The 14,676-nt window shown below is 53.1% G+C and overlaps 5 protein-coding genes across 5 annotated transcripts; 2 read left to right on the top strand and 3 right to left on the bottom strand.

The window, feature by feature from the left end:
• Window positions 1–143: 143 nt before the first annotated feature.
• Window positions 144–1,427, bottom strand: J4E79_003546 (uncharacterized protein; the record flags this gene model as incomplete). Its single annotated transcript, XM_049352440.1, has 1 exon — window positions 144–1,427. One exon carries the CDS (start codon window positions 1,425–1,427, stop codon window positions 144–146), a length of 1,284 nt encoding a protein of 427 aa, XP_049212819.1.
• Window positions 1,428–2,098: 671 nt separating this feature from the next.
• J4E79_003545 (uncharacterized protein) lies at window positions 2,099–2,524 on the top strand (the record flags this gene model as incomplete). The annotated part of the gene is made up of 1 exon (XM_049352439.1): window positions 2,099–2,524. One exon carries the CDS (start codon window positions 2,099–2,101, stop codon window positions 2,522–2,524), a length of 426 nt encoding a protein of 141 aa, XP_049212818.1.
• A 2,092-nt stretch (window positions 2,525–4,616) lies between these two features.
• J4E79_003544 (uncharacterized protein) lies at window positions 4,617–5,484 on the top strand (the record flags this gene model as incomplete). Its single annotated transcript, XM_049352438.1, has 2 exons — window positions 4,617–5,403; window positions 5,432–5,484. The coding sequence occupies 2 exons, from the start codon at window positions 4,617–4,619 to the stop codon at window positions 5,482–5,484; spliced, it is 840 nt and encodes a 279-aa protein (XP_049212817.1).
• Window positions 5,485–6,421: 937 nt separating this feature from the next.
• On the bottom strand, window positions 6,422–7,648 carry J4E79_003543 (uncharacterized protein; the record flags this gene model as incomplete). The annotated part of the gene is made up of 1 exon (XM_049352437.1): window positions 6,422–7,648. One exon carries the CDS (start codon window positions 7,646–7,648, stop codon window positions 6,422–6,424), a length of 1,227 nt encoding a protein of 408 aa, XP_049212816.1.
• A 2,588-nt stretch (window positions 7,649–10,236) lies between these two features.
• Window positions 10,237–11,432, bottom strand: J4E79_003542 (uncharacterized protein; the record flags this gene model as incomplete). The annotated part of the gene is made up of 3 exons (XM_049352436.1): window positions 10,237–10,357; window positions 10,411–11,148; window positions 11,200–11,432. 3 exons carry the CDS (start codon window positions 11,430–11,432, stop codon window positions 10,237–10,239), a joined length of 1,092 nt encoding a protein of 363 aa, XP_049212815.1.
• Window positions 11,433–14,676: the final 3,244 nt, after the last annotated feature.

Raw genomic sequence — 14,676 nt, 5'->3', positions numbered from 1 at the left:
GAGAAAAGGGGAGGGGAGGCGGACAGATCCGCTTCGGCTGTGTAATGACATACATAGTTCTGTACTAAATTTCTGGGCGCTACCTCGAGCAGTCCATTGTTCGCCCAAGTCGCCCTTTTCTTTCCATCATGCCTTTCGTCCTTTCATGGCAAAAGTTTCGCTTTCCTAGTCGGCTCATACACGGGAACCTTCATAGGTACCACATCGCTGTCGCGACAATAGCCCACTTCTGCCCATCTCAGCCAGCCCGCATACGTCCTATTGGCACAGTCGCTGCCACGATGTTTTCTCCACAGCATACCGAGAGTGTCGCCTCCGAACAGCTTCGCCGAAAATCCGTGCCCAAGCTTCAAACACCAGCTGTCTGCCACTACTTTCTCTACAATACGCCTCGCAAGTGCTTGATCGTCTGTCTCAATCTCGCTCTCCTTGGGTAATCGAAGGCTCAAAAGATCAAATTGCTTCTGACCACTCCATCCAGTCATCTGCTCGTGTGCGAACGCACCGTCCATCATGCTGAGCAGCCAGCACTTCTCTCTGACATACTTCGGCCCGTCCCATCCATCTTCTTCGTCCACCCAGCCTTGCGCCGATCCCATACATTGGATCTGAACCGCGTAGTCGGTCATGGCTTCGTCGTTAATCACCATCTTCTCCTGTCCTTCTTCTTCTACAACAACCTCTTGTGGCACACGCATAAGCGGGACGTGGGACACCATTGGATGCGCATGTGTGCCGATCGTGTTGGTCTTGCCTTCCCAGACCTGGAGCAAGATGTGATGTGCGCGTTGCACGAGCGGGTTGTCCGCTCGACACGTGAGCGTGAAATTTACAATCTGCGGCTCATCTGCTCCCAGCGTGAAGCCGGCGAAGTCGTAAGGCGAATCTGGGTTGGTGATGTGTTCGGTCCAGAGACGATTTAGGTCGCCGAATTGAAGGATGCCAACATCAAGATATACACCACCGTACTTCAACAGGAGCGGATAGCGGATGAGATCTGAACTGTGTTGTGCAGCATACTGTCCGTCCAGGGTACCGTTTGTGAATGCCGCCGGTACAATCGAGGAGGACTTGGTGTCGATGTAGTTGCCCACATTTAGTGCAGAATTTGGCACGTTGTCAAGGACATAGATAGTCCATCCCAGTGGTGAGAAGCGGCGGTACCAAGCAAGGACGTTGCGTAGTAGGACGGGTGGGATTGTTCGGATGCCAGAATGCCAGAACGCGAATATAGACTTTGAGTCTACAAGAGGTGGCTTCGGCGACAAGAGCTCTTCGGGTAGAGGCCCTTCTGTTGAAATAGGCTCCAGAATCTTGGACGGAATTGTTGAAGTTCCCGGAATAAACGGGTAATCCATGATTCGGCTTAATCGTAGACGGTCGGTCTTGATCTTTGAATTATTCTCTTTGTTGATAGGGAACTGCATCGTGAATGCCAGTACAACTTTAGTGATATTTATCGGGAAAGGTACGCAGGTGTCACCGTTCGCCGTCCAATGGTCATTTCGACTCATACACGCTAATCTACGCGTGACGTCATCGTGCATGTATTCCTCACCAGCGTATTGCGAAGCATCACAACGTGGTGTCGCGACATTATCACATGTTATTTGCTTGGGCAGACACGTCTGAGTAAGAGTGGTCATTCTCTGCACTCTGATCTGCCCAGGAACATGACTACCAACAGCACACGACAATGTGTACCGAATCGACGATCGAGCCCAAGAGCCAACTCGTGTATGGTGCAAGATAATCGGATATCATGCGCTGACGATTAATAAACTGGCTGGGGACAGGCTTGGTTCTCAAATCTTCGGTTGCTGCCTTCTCTACGCCAGTCTGTAGGGGAATTGATCACATGTGTTGGGTAAGCTCATTAGAGCAACGAATAACACGCAAGACTCCAAAGAACGCACAACAGGTGCAGATACGGTAACTTGGTCATTTTGGCGAGAAATTGGATTCGCTTGTTTCTACAGTCTTCACTGCGCCATCGAGTCGCGACTTCCGTTTACCGCCAAGCACGCGACCAAATGTGCTTAGTCTAGACTGCTACCTTCACTGCCAGACTATCGTCCTCCATCGACACACCATCAACATGCAGCAACACAGATCCGCCCTCTCGCCCCTTCCCGATATCGTGCGCGGCCCATCCGCACCGCCGCGACTACCACCTCGCCCTTCTCCACCACCGCCTGCTCCAGACTTCCTCGTCATCGGCTTGTTCGCCCTGCGACTCACCAAGCGGTTGATTGAAAGCCTCGAGTACTATCCCGGTCGTGATGCCGACATCATCTGGCTCGTTAACTTCCTCTCGCCCTTCCACAACGACTACGAACTAGCGAAGATCTCAGGTGCACGAAGAGATGACTACCTCGCGACGTATCAGAGCATCGTCTCACGGATGAAGAAGCAGCCAAAGTACCCTATGCGGTTCATGCAGATGAATCCGGATCAATCGGCGCAGCCAACAAGGCGAGGAAGCGAGATGGAGCGATCGAGGGACATGACCGATGGTGAGTAGATCGGTACGTGTAACAAACTTGCTAGGCTAACATAACCCAGCGGAGAGACTGGAGATCATAAACTTCTGTGACGCAGCAGGAGAGTGGGGTTCTATCCTCCCGATACCAGCGCGTGAAGCAGAGAGAATGGTCGAACTGGCTGACCGAAGGAAGATCGCGGATCTCGATGAATCTCATAGGCAGAGGCCGCGCTATGAGGAAAGAGATGAGTTACGAGATCACAGGCAGTCGCGATCTGAAGACAGAGAAGAGTTGCTAGATCGGAGGCCATCCCGACTCGAGCCACAGTCTTTGCCTCACGATACAAGGCGACCACTGCAAGAGGTCAGGCAGCCGGACCGCGACGACAGATATCGACTACATAATACTGGGGTGTGGCGTGGCGACGAATACCTTCCACCTGACGAAAGGCAGCAGCCAGTGGATACGAGAAGGAGACGTCGGGTATCTTTCGCGGATGATAGGCAGTACTACGAGGTAAGAGTTTTGCGTTCGCATGGGATTTCTGCACGCACTGACTTGATTAGGATGAACGCCGTTAAGAAGATGTGAGATGACGCGAGCGTTAAGACTTGAGTAATCGGGTGTGCGCTGGAATGTTGGTTTCCCAAGACGAAGACACGATCGTGATGGGAAGACCGTGGCGAGGGTATCTAATCCGCTTGTTCTGAGTCCTGCACATCTTGTCTACCTTAATTAGACTTATGCAGTATTAGCAGTGATGTGTTGAATCAATTCATTGGATACTACCGATTGCGCAACTCGTACTTTGTCTGGAAACAGTTCGTGACGTTATTGCGCGCCTTGAGATCCAAATTTTATCGCGAACCTGGCAACCCGCTCAACAGGTCAGAGGTCTAGGCGAGGACGCTTCGCTCCTTCCATCTACAGCTCTTTCGGGACTGATCGTTCACTTTGGCGTTGGACTCGGAAGGGGTTCAGAGGAAGCGGCAGGCGCGGCCTTTTGCATGATAGGGCGCAGTCCGGTCTCTACCATGGTTTGCACCACTCGCTTGAACGAACCTGACAGTCGAAAAGTCGTCTACGATAGATTTTGAGCTTATTTCAACGTTCCAGAACAACTTCTTTTGCCAGAACATCAAATCAGAACCGAAACAATTTCCAAGGACGGCATAGCGTGACTTCCGCGGCGAAGCACGATCAGCTACCACCAACCGCGCGAAGAGACCGTTCACCTGGAAGATGGCGCTCCGCGACCCTGCGAGCACTGATATCGTTGACTATTGTATACGTGGCGAGTCTAACCACCTCTATGAAGAACCAGATGTCGACGAAGACATCGTATATCGCATTATTCCCGGAGATGCAGTGACGGACGAAGAACTGGACATATGCGCTGGTAACTTCTCTTCTGATTACGGCGTGTGGAGTTGGAGAGCGCATCTTGAAATGGGGATGATGGCCGAGTACGGTAAGTCCTCCTACGTTGTTGGAGTGTGTGGGACGGCAGCCAAGGACGTATCGCTGACTCTGATACAGGCAAACCAATACACATGAGTCGCGTGAGACTAAGAGCTCAATGTTTACCCGAGGGCGCGAACAATATGCTAGTTACGGTTGTTACTAAAGACGATCGGCACGTTGGGCACTGCTTCGTCAGCCAGTGGATGCATGGGGACGATCGAGTTTGGTGGATAACGCAACTGCTCGTGGTGAAGCGCTATCGCAACCAGAGACGAGCTACACGAGTGAGCATTTATCACTTATTTTGGTCAAGAATTTGCAGCTAACATACAACAGATGCTACAAGCCCTGGCCATGCACTACGATATCGGTAGATCCACCCAAAGAGATCTTGTCGGAATAGCAAACGTGAACCCGTATAGTCTTTGCGCTGTTCTTCGCGTTTTCGGTCGTGGTATCGAAGTACTGCCTTCGAAGCCGGATTGGGAGAAGTGTCGCATTCGACACACGCCGCTACTCAGTGCCGCATGTGAGCCCATAGTCGGCGCCGCACCACTCAGCTACATCCGTAATGCCAGACTATCGCAGGGGAAGTTAATTGCGAATACAAGGTTCTTTGTAGATCACGCCACATCTGAAGAAGCGATGAAGAGAATCATACACAGTATGAACCAGCAGGTGTCCGGGCCGTGGGAGTGGTTATTCGGCTGCCTGGAACCTGGGTACGAATATGTGTGTATCCTTGACTATTCCTACGATCAGGAATACAAGATGGATCTAGCAATCTTCGACACGCCATCGGTTCCTAATGAGCCTTGTTTGGGCAAGCACTCTGCAAGCCCGTCGAAGGCGCTGTTTAGAGCAGCTTTTGGCAGCTCCAGGCCGCCTGAGCAGAGCCCAACTCCGGTTCGATATGCTGACATCGATCGATACTTGCTCGAAGTGCCTGAGAGTTGCGTTCTCGATCTGAACCTCAGCAATCGTGCCCATGCATCCTTGCATGGCAGTATGCGCAAGCTCATCTACGAAGCCAAAGAGCTGATTGCAAAGCATTTGCGTGTGTTGCCCACCATCATGGGCGCAAAACAAATACCAAGAGACCTTCGAAGAGTCTATCAGACGGCGAATATGATCTTCCCGTTACCAGGACAGATACAGACGTGGGGAGATTTTGTGCCGTACGTACAAGAGGTCTTCGAACACGGCATCAACACTGAAGCTCGCATGTTGATCCTGCAGGCGATTCATTTCCAGGAGCTCCGTGAGCTCGATGAGAGGGAACAAAAAGAGAGGGCGAAGCATGCCTCAGCATTAGCCAGAACGACCAGGTCGAAAGAGAAAAAACGGTCGTTGATGGACACGAAGGAGAAGCCTGGGACTGAACCGTTAGCATACGCCGCATACTCCCTCAAAGACAAAAACGAGGAACTATCCGCAAAACCACGAACAAAGCGTAAGCTCACGCCGACAACGCCTACTAGAAAGCCTCTGGCTCCGAAGTCTCAAGGGCTATTTGGAGCAGCCAAGGCGATAATAAATACACCAACATCTACTCCTAGACATCGGGCAGCATCAATATTCTCTTCCATGAGTCCCTTCCGGAAATCTAAAGAGCCAAAGTCACAGTCTCGGCACTCTAGCATGGCGATGCAGGCACAGAGCCCTACGCCAGCCACACCCGAGACGGCACCTAAACACAACTCCAGTCCAATCGCCCAATCCACCATCTCGACACCGGCTTCTGTGGCTCCCAAAACACCCATCTCTACAGCTTTTGTTCCTGGAAGACAAGGTGAGATACATGCCGTGACGACACCACCCACAACTCCACCACCCGCTCAATTGCAGCCGAGCCTTCCACACTACATGGCCCCGACCGTGGGCTCAATGCAACAGTACGAGACCCGCAGCCCTCAGCTTTTCTATTCCGATGAGTCTGATGGGTGCAGTAGGTCGAATGTTTTTGGCCAGCGTTCTCTGAATAATAGTGCGAAGACGTTGGATCGGACGCAGGGTATGAGGGGATGAATCATTGCTGGGGTTGATTAGATTGCGAGCCATCTTGGTGACATGCTCCTCTTGGCTGTTTGAACAATCATTGATTGGTATTAGTTTGTGAATTTCAACAAAATAAGAAGCTGGTGGAGGATGCGGAGTCAGGAGCGATGCTACGGCTGAGTGTGGGGCATGACGCGTCTCGATGAGCTAGTGCGTGGGTGGCACCTTTCTTTTCTCTCCTCGATCAATGTACACTTCACCTTCATGATTCGCCTAGATGGCACTCGAAATACTATCAACACAAAGCCATCTCATTCTCTAGGCATATTACAAGACCTTAGTGTTGCGAAACCGGTCGCTCGAACTAGGTACGAGTGTGATCCACTCGACACTCCATGTGAACGCATTCATCTATCTTACACTGACGCAAAGAAATATAGCATGGGAGCTAGGTGTAGAAGCTTGATCTACGCTTACAAGGCCCAGGCAGCAATAGCGAAGACGACCGACAAGCCCATGGCCATCGAGTTCACAACCGAGACGGAAGTAGCAGCTCCAGCTCCAGTACCGCTAGGGGCGGCGGTGCCAGATTGCTGAGCACTCTCGCTTCCACCGTCACTTCCGCCATTGTTACCGTTGTCGCTGTTGTTACCGCCGTCGTTGTTGTTACCGCCAGTGGTGGTGTTGCCGCTTGAAGAGCCACCAGATGAAGTACCGTTGTTAACGGGCTCCGCCGATGGCAACTCCTTCTGCTCCTTAGGGCAGCTGATGTCGAAGCGCGGGGTGGTGGAGAGGTTGTCAGAGACGGCGAACTTGACCTTGTTCGCGGGGTTGGCGTCGCGGAGTGTGTACCAGAAGACGTTCTTCTTGCCGAAGAGCGCGCAGCCGACATCCTTCCAGTATGTCTCGGCGTTGTCCACAGTCGACTTGGCAGCACCAAAGTCTGGACCGCTGTATGCCCAACCGGTCTCGGTAACCCACACGTCCTTGCCTCCAGCAACACCCTCGGTTGCGCTGATGGCGCTGCTCAAGAGCTTGCCAGCGTTGTCAATCTTGTTGTCCAGCTCGGACTCGTAGAAGGGGAAAGCGTTGACGGCCAAGAAGTCGATCTCGTCGATGACAGCGGCGTTGGACTCGTTGACCCAAGCAGTCCAGGTGTCGACGTGGGTGATCTTGACACCCTTGAGAGGAGTGTCGGCGAGACGCTCGCGCGCGGCCTTGATGAACTCGACAATCTTCTCGGCGCTGTTACCGACACCGGCCTTGTTCCGGATGCCGGGCTCAGACACGCGGTAGAGATCCTCGGAACCGACCGACAGTCCAATTACGAGATCCGTCAGCTTGGTGCCGTACTCTTCGACGGCAGAGTTCAACGCCTTCAGCTCGTTGTCGATGTCGTCGGTTCCCGAGGCCCAGATACCGAGAAGGAGCTTGGAGTTTGTCTTAATGGCAGCAGGGAAGGCGGCGATGGGAGTGTCGGTCGTCTGCCACTGGATGTTGGAGTACAGGCGGATGGCGGTGAAGTCGCCCGGCGCGCCCTCGAGGTTCTGCGCTGTGGTGAACTCCTTCTCAAAGTCCGCCTGTGTCTTGGCCTTGCCAGTGTCGTCCGAGGCTCCCGAGTTGAAGCCCAGGACGAAGTCTTGCGCGAGGGCGCCGCTGACGGTGGCCGCCGCGACGGCAAGCGCTGATACGAAACGCATGGTTGGTAAAGTAGAATAAGGGAGCGACTGTAGTTGAAAAGTTGAAAAAGATTGCAGGAAGAAAGGTGTCAGAGAGTGTGGAGAGAGTGTGGAGAGTGAGATTGTTCAAGAGAGAGCAGGGCAAACCCCCGTGTAGGTTCGTGCAAACACGCGCTGGCGATCATTCACGAGCGGCTTACCCCGTAATTGCGCTCTCGGCGTCCGGAACCGTGTGATTGGGCAGCGGTCGCACCGCGCTGGTATCAGCCTCAGCGAGGCCTTGGCGCCAAGAATGACAAGTGAGCCGTCGGTCTTCGTTTGGTGAGTCTTTGGTGCACAGCCACGCGCCTGAAACGGCGCGTAGAATGAACGCGTTTCGGAAGCTTTTGGACGTTACGTCATAATAGGCCATCCTCCTATCGTCTTCAGGCTCTGGCGCTTCTTATTCCCGCAGCACGTACTAACCCGACATCATGTCTACAAAGCCAATACATCTTTGAACGAAGACATTCGCTCCAAGGACGCACCAGACATCAGCATCAGTCCTGCAGGCTATGCCAACACCTATCGCGTACTGCTACGACTCAGCCGTTGTACGACCCTCATCGCAGCTGACATGTGTTACGATGCAGTTAGGATACCCATACCTACCTACGAGCGTGTTCATCCAGAGACTGCTCAGGTGAGGATGGTGAGTAATCGACAGAGAGAGAGTTCAGTAAACATGGAGCACGTCAAGCAAACGCCATGCCACCGGAACAATCCCGGAATACCTGAAGTCTTGTGCTGAGCTGTACGTCGAACATGTTGGAACAGGCCCCCTCTTCTACGTCACACAACCTCGCTCCTCGATGTAGCGAAACAGCTGCTTATATGGTAACACTCGGTATAGCTTATGCCAGAATCATCTAAGATGCGCTGTTCCAGCAGCCGTGCGTTCCGCTAGGATATAACACCAGCTTACATTGCCCAAATATCACTGCATAGTATATCACGTGTCCGAGTAAGCCTTGGCTTCAGTGTTTCTCAACCATGGGAATTCAGAAAAATCTCAACTCAACAACCAAAGTACACCACAGTCATGTGCTGCAGCTGATGCCTGGATGGGATGGGAGTATAAAAACTTCGCACCTGTGTGCATAGTATACCATGCGTCTCCTAATATAGACCCCATAACTTCCTGCCTGAATAGTAATCGTTCACCCAGTCCACCTAAGCGATCTCCGCAATTGGCAATCCGTTTTCAAGGATTCAGATAACCGATCACCTGGATTAGGGTCTCAGAACGCCACATTAATCTATAAACTCTGCTTTTCGCTCCTTATCAAGATGATTCGAACCGGGCAAGAAAACTGCCTGTTGGAAATGGGGTCCAACTGATGCAGGCAGGGGACAAATCATGGTTATTGGCGCACTCGTCACCATGGGATTGCTTGATGAGGACTAGATTGCTACATACCAAGTTTGTGGTGTGCGGAACTATGCCGCGGAAACGACAATAGCGACCGAGAATACCTCCCTTGATGTCGTTCCTTGTGAAGCCATCAACATGACTAGCAGATGTATTCACAGGCTATATGAGCCGTAAACTATCCAGTGACTACCATTTGCTGTTTCGAGACTAGCATTGTGTGAAGGACCTGGAGGACGATTCGAAGGGTCGTGCTGTTCCAGCACGCGGACTAGGACGTCTGTGCCACTTCCCCGCTTGAGTGCTCGTTGTGCGACATCAAGTAAGCAGGCTTCGTTGGGCGGAGTCGAAATGTTCAAAGTGATGGGTAAGCGCTGAGATGAGAATGAGGACCTCTAGAGTGAAGTTCTGAAGTGGCACAAGAGCGCTAGGACTATACGATTACTCGTATCACACCGGTCACTACCTAGGTACTTACTAAGAGCTATGGCTGGTTAAGCCTTAACCTCTTGTCTAGACGTAACTCGTGCCTGACGTGCCAACAAACCTTTCCAGCCGGAATACCAGCCTCAGATGTCCCGGACAATGTGTCTGACACCCGCTGTACCCGTTGTACAGACACAACATCCACCTAGCGTGGTGGACAACTGTAGAACAAGAGCCCGAAATTACGCGCTGGGAAACGCCACTTCATGCCAACCCCAGCAGATAGTCAGTTGGCTGGTACAGATATACATGCAGAGGTTACACTGCATTGCAGAAGTTTACTCGGGAACGTACCTGTACAAGCTATGAACGGAGGTGCAGTTACGACACTACGTCGTTTGGCTTACACATCATATTCGTACACGCTGAGAGATGGAAGAAGTCTCGAGAGAATTTAGAGCACGTGTGGCTTTCTGAGGCCGGTATTGTGGTGGAATCCATACCAAACCAGTGGGCAGTAGAGGGGCGAAGCATGAAGGTGGGGGCTGTACGACGTGTTAATGCTGACTTATTGTGAAACAAGACCCCCAGCCGCACAGTGATGATAGCGAGCGCGGCAGTGGATGGGATATGGCCGTGAGTCCACGCGTGCGAGTGCAGGCGGCACTGGTATCACTGTCAAGTAGAGCATAACACTGGTGCGAAGACATGGTAAGAAGATCTCGAAAGAATCGGGAACCGGCGTATATTATCCTGTTCGAGCGTTGGCCTCTCAGGTAGCCTCCGCTGCAGATGGAGCCGAATTGTCATCAACATCCATCGCTCGCAGCTTAGCCTCCACGGCCGCCACGACCTGGGAATCGAAATGCTCCCCTTTCTCAGGTTTCCTGACACTGTGATATGTTAGCGATGAATATTTCTGAAATCCTGCAAGATGTATACTCACGGTGATCTTGTACACTTGTCGCATCTCTCATGCCCACATCCTGGACATTGCGGCGAATTATTGTGAAAGAGGCCATTGCACTTCTCACACTGCCAGCGCACCCTAGTCCTCGGCTTTCGCCAGGTCCGTCTGAATTTCTCCAGCTGTTTCTCCACCTCCGTCTCGCTGTCAGGCTCAGCATCGCCCGGGTAGCCATCAGGCCATTTGCTGAGCTTGGCTGGCTCGCGCGGGCATTTCGTACATCGGACATGCTGGCATGAATTGCAGATATTCGCCGTTGCGGGAACGAACAAATTCTCACACACATGACAGTTACGTCTGATGCGTTGTCTCGCAGGTTGATATACCAACTCGTCGCCGCCACGAGTCCGGATGGTGAGCATTCTCTTTCGCTTGGGTTGCTCCATACCCTCTTTCTCGGCTTGCTTCTCTTCCGGCGTCTTCTTCTTGGGGAAACGAGGGCACTTCTTGCACCGCTTGTGCTCACATTGCAGGCACACCTTGTCGGAGCCGTAAAGGGTTCCGCAGCGGTGGCAGCTGCGATGTACACGCATACGGATCGATTTTTCGACACGCTGGACGGTGGGTTTTGGAGCTGGTGCAGCGATCCACTCGTGTGACTCAAGGGTGAGGCCATACTTGGCGAAGAGGGCGCGGGCTCTCTCCTGCTGCATGGCGTTGCGGTCCATCTCCTTGGTAGTTGGAGTTGATGGCACTGACACGGCGGGAGTGATAGGTCTTGTTAAATTAGTACGCATGTTTCCAACGACACGGCGTTATAGAACTCACGTGGCAGGTGCGACTTCCGGGATGGTTTGGTCCGGCTGCGCAACTTCCTTCTCGACAGGCTGTTGCTGCGCGACTTGAGGAGTTGACGATGGCTCGGGCGCCAGGGTCGGTACACTTTTGTTTGATTTCTCCCTCTTGAACACAGTGCTCATCCGCTTCACATATTTGCCCAGGGTGCCGCGTTCCACATTCTTGCCCTTGTCCACCGCTCCAGTATCTGCTGGTGTCGTCATGGTTGGCGTCGCAAAGATGTGTATGCGAAATGGCGATGCAACAAAGGGGCGCTGCTAACTTATGAATAGAGTTGGCCTGGACCCGAACACATGCGATCCGGTGACGAGGTTGCGCCGTTGAAAGTCAGCCCTGCATGCAGCTCAACTAAAAATCCCTGGAGTCTGGCCACTGGAACGTGTCGGGACACCGAAGGTTTGGTAGGCGGCAATCTATTTGACGGCCAAGGACAACCCTGAGGAGTGTGAACTGGCGTACTGGCAGTTTTAACCGTTTGTCAAAGCTGGCCGGCGAGACCTGGCGATGGCGATGTGACGAAAGGTGGCGGTCCACAAGTTATGTATGTATGTGCAGAGCGGCGCGCATCAGACCATGACCCGGCTTCCCAGTGGGCTGGAATCGACCCCGAACTACACAAGCGTGGCTGAGAAAAAGCGCGAGCCGTTGGTTACAAAAGCGGACAACATCAGGGCACTGCCTGCTGGACTGGAAGCGACTTCTGCGGCTGACTACGGCGAGGGACGTTTTATCGCTGGGAAAACCGCCGGGGAAGACGAATAGCAACGAGCAGTCCAGGGCTCAGGTTGTGCACGGGGAACAGTCGCACACGACGGCTGCATGCATTCTGGCTGCAACCGAGCCTGCGTCGCTGTTTGGTGCCCACGGCTCGATGTCTGCTGCGGGATCGCGGCGGCGCTGCATCCATTCCAGGCATCGATCAGTCGGCTTGCCAGCGGCCACCATGACGGAACCAGGGCCTGCGCCGCTCCGCGGAACATTGTGCCCGCATCCTGGGGGCCTCCGCCCACCACGGTTTGGCAGGGCTCGAGAGCCTCTGAACCCACACATCAGGTCGACACTGTAGCACGTTGGAACTCTGCCTCAGCAGACCCTTTCCCTTTCACCTCTCACCGGGGAACATCCAATCGATGGCTGGGCACACCCCACACGGTGCGGCGTCGCACTGTACTGTCTAGACAGCCTGACCCAACACGCTTTACCCAGCAAATGAGCGCCTGGATTCCGCGACGTATATTGCCTTTATCTGCAGCGCTGGATTCAGCAAATCCATGCGCAATCACATCGCTCCATCGGTTGCATCGCACCTGCCAAGAGGCACAGTGCAGCACCTTCAGCGGCCGGCTTAGTACGCTGCAGTCGGTAATGCACTTGCAGACAATCCGCTTGCTGCGCTGGCAGCCTGGCACACACCTGGGCACGTCGGCCGTTTCGTCCTTGAGATGAAGAGGCCAAGCGACGATGTCATCGACGCTGCAAGAGGTGCTGTACCGCCGAAAGTCTCGCCGCCGGTGGGCTTTTGGGCATGTATGCAGCTCTACCCATGGGCTGGATCGGGGCTTACGGCGGACAGTTGGGAAGCCATGGTGCCATATCGAGGCTGGCAACGACGACTTCCCAAGTGCAGCGCCGATCCGTGCTGTTTCAACCAGCCCATGCCATCGGTGGAGAAGCTTAGGTAACTATGGCTGGCCCGATGACCTGGGTGGTGTGGGGATCACGCCCCTCTTCGCTTGCCGCTTGAAGAGTCGGCAGCAGCAAGCTTTCATTAGCAGTCGAGCCGAACTCTAACTTTCCCTCCCCGGTGGTTTCTGCGTCTTCTATCGACAGCCCATCATTCCCTTCCAGGTGTCTTCTACTGCACGCACGTGCGGGCGTGTACCGCGCGCGCGAGCAATCAACGGCAACTTCCGCCGCCGGCCGAGCCGGCATCACCGCTGCTGGCCGCCGTTGCTGCCCTTATCGATCGCAGTATTCCAGCATTAACATGCCTCGGGCCCCGCGCGACGCGTACTAACTCTAGACGACTGCGACATTCCAATGCGACGTCGAAGCCGCTCTGCATCTCGGTGCACATTGCCGAAATTGCGTCCCATGTAGGCGCTTCGTGAAATTGACATGGCCTTTGTCTGGCGGAGGCTCGAAGTTATTAGGTTTGAGTAAAATGGCATGTTGTTGATGCACCATATTACAGAAGTCCCAACAACAGAAAGGCCTAGCAATTCCGATATCATGACACGGAGCGCGGCACATGTCAATCAGCTACGCATTGCAATACGCCGCAATCCTCTAATACTAGAAGCCCTCAACATCACATATGCTTCCTCTAGTTCGACTCACTCTTCACGAGATCTTGTCACATGGAAAAAATGCTGGAACAGACCCGTTACGACGTCCCACGATAAGCAACTTCCCCTCAAAGCCAAGCGTGATCGACTTCAGAAGGAGCAGACAACCTTGCGAACAAATGAATACTTAACATCAAACCCGGGTATAATTATTGTTACGCTCCATCGTGAGGCTACAACACTCGTCTACCGACGTCGCCTCGCTGTGCAAGATTTGTTGCAGGGTCTCTGAAACGCCAACAAGTACCGTGGTGGAGATGGCGGTACGGCAAAGCTTGACTCAGTCGTCTGGCCAGAACATCACCGTAAGAGTAAGTTAGGGGGTAGGTCCCCGTGCGCCGCGCAGCGCTCAGTCCTCTTCCGCCTCCGCACCATTCCGTCCCACCCTTTCCCGGTATTTTGGGTTGCAACGGTTGGGTGTTGAGCTCGCTTTCGGAAGCTGCTATAGGAAGATCATCCAGCGTATCGCTCGAACGGGCAGGGTCTGTCACCGAGGCTTCCGGAAGGGTGACGCGTGCTCGGAACCGCCTATCTCCGCTGTGCGAGGCGTGGAGAGTTGAGTGGCTCGCAAAGTATTCGGAGATGTGACTATGTGGAAGCATCACCGGCTGGACGCTACGACTTCGGTCAATATTCGATATGCTTTCAACTCTTCGCCCTCCGAAGTAATAGTATCGCTTTAGATGATTACCAGTCTCACATCAGGTTCCAGGGAGTCATCGCGCTATTTCATTCGTATTTTGATAACATGAGCAACCAATAGAGCTATCAAGAGAAGACAACAATGAGATGATCAGAAATACAAAATGACTAACATCATCGACGATAGTGACGCATACCGGGTACAGGTACGTATTGTCATGAAAGATCTTTCGCACATGAGATTCGTTAGACCACTTTTCAATATTCGATCTTTGTGGTCACGAGTCCAAGGGACCCATATCGTAGCAATCTCAACACACGAAGGCTTCGCAGCTTACACCGATGCGTTTTGGGAAGAAACATGCACATCATTCAAGTCTTTTCAGCGCTAATAATAACAATAAAGGCTGAATGCTACGTAGCACAAGGTGTGTGATGGGTAAGTCTTGAGCGGAGT

This window comes from Alternaria viburni (genome assembly GCF_023758015.1).
Source record: "Alternaria viburni strain BMP 2772 chromosome Unknown scaffold_6, whole genome shotgun sequence".
Taxonomy (NCBI): domain Eukaryota; kingdom Fungi; phylum Ascomycota; class Dothideomycetes; order Pleosporales; family Pleosporaceae; genus Alternaria; species Alternaria viburni.
This window is presented reverse-complemented; position numbering and strand designations above follow the sequence as displayed.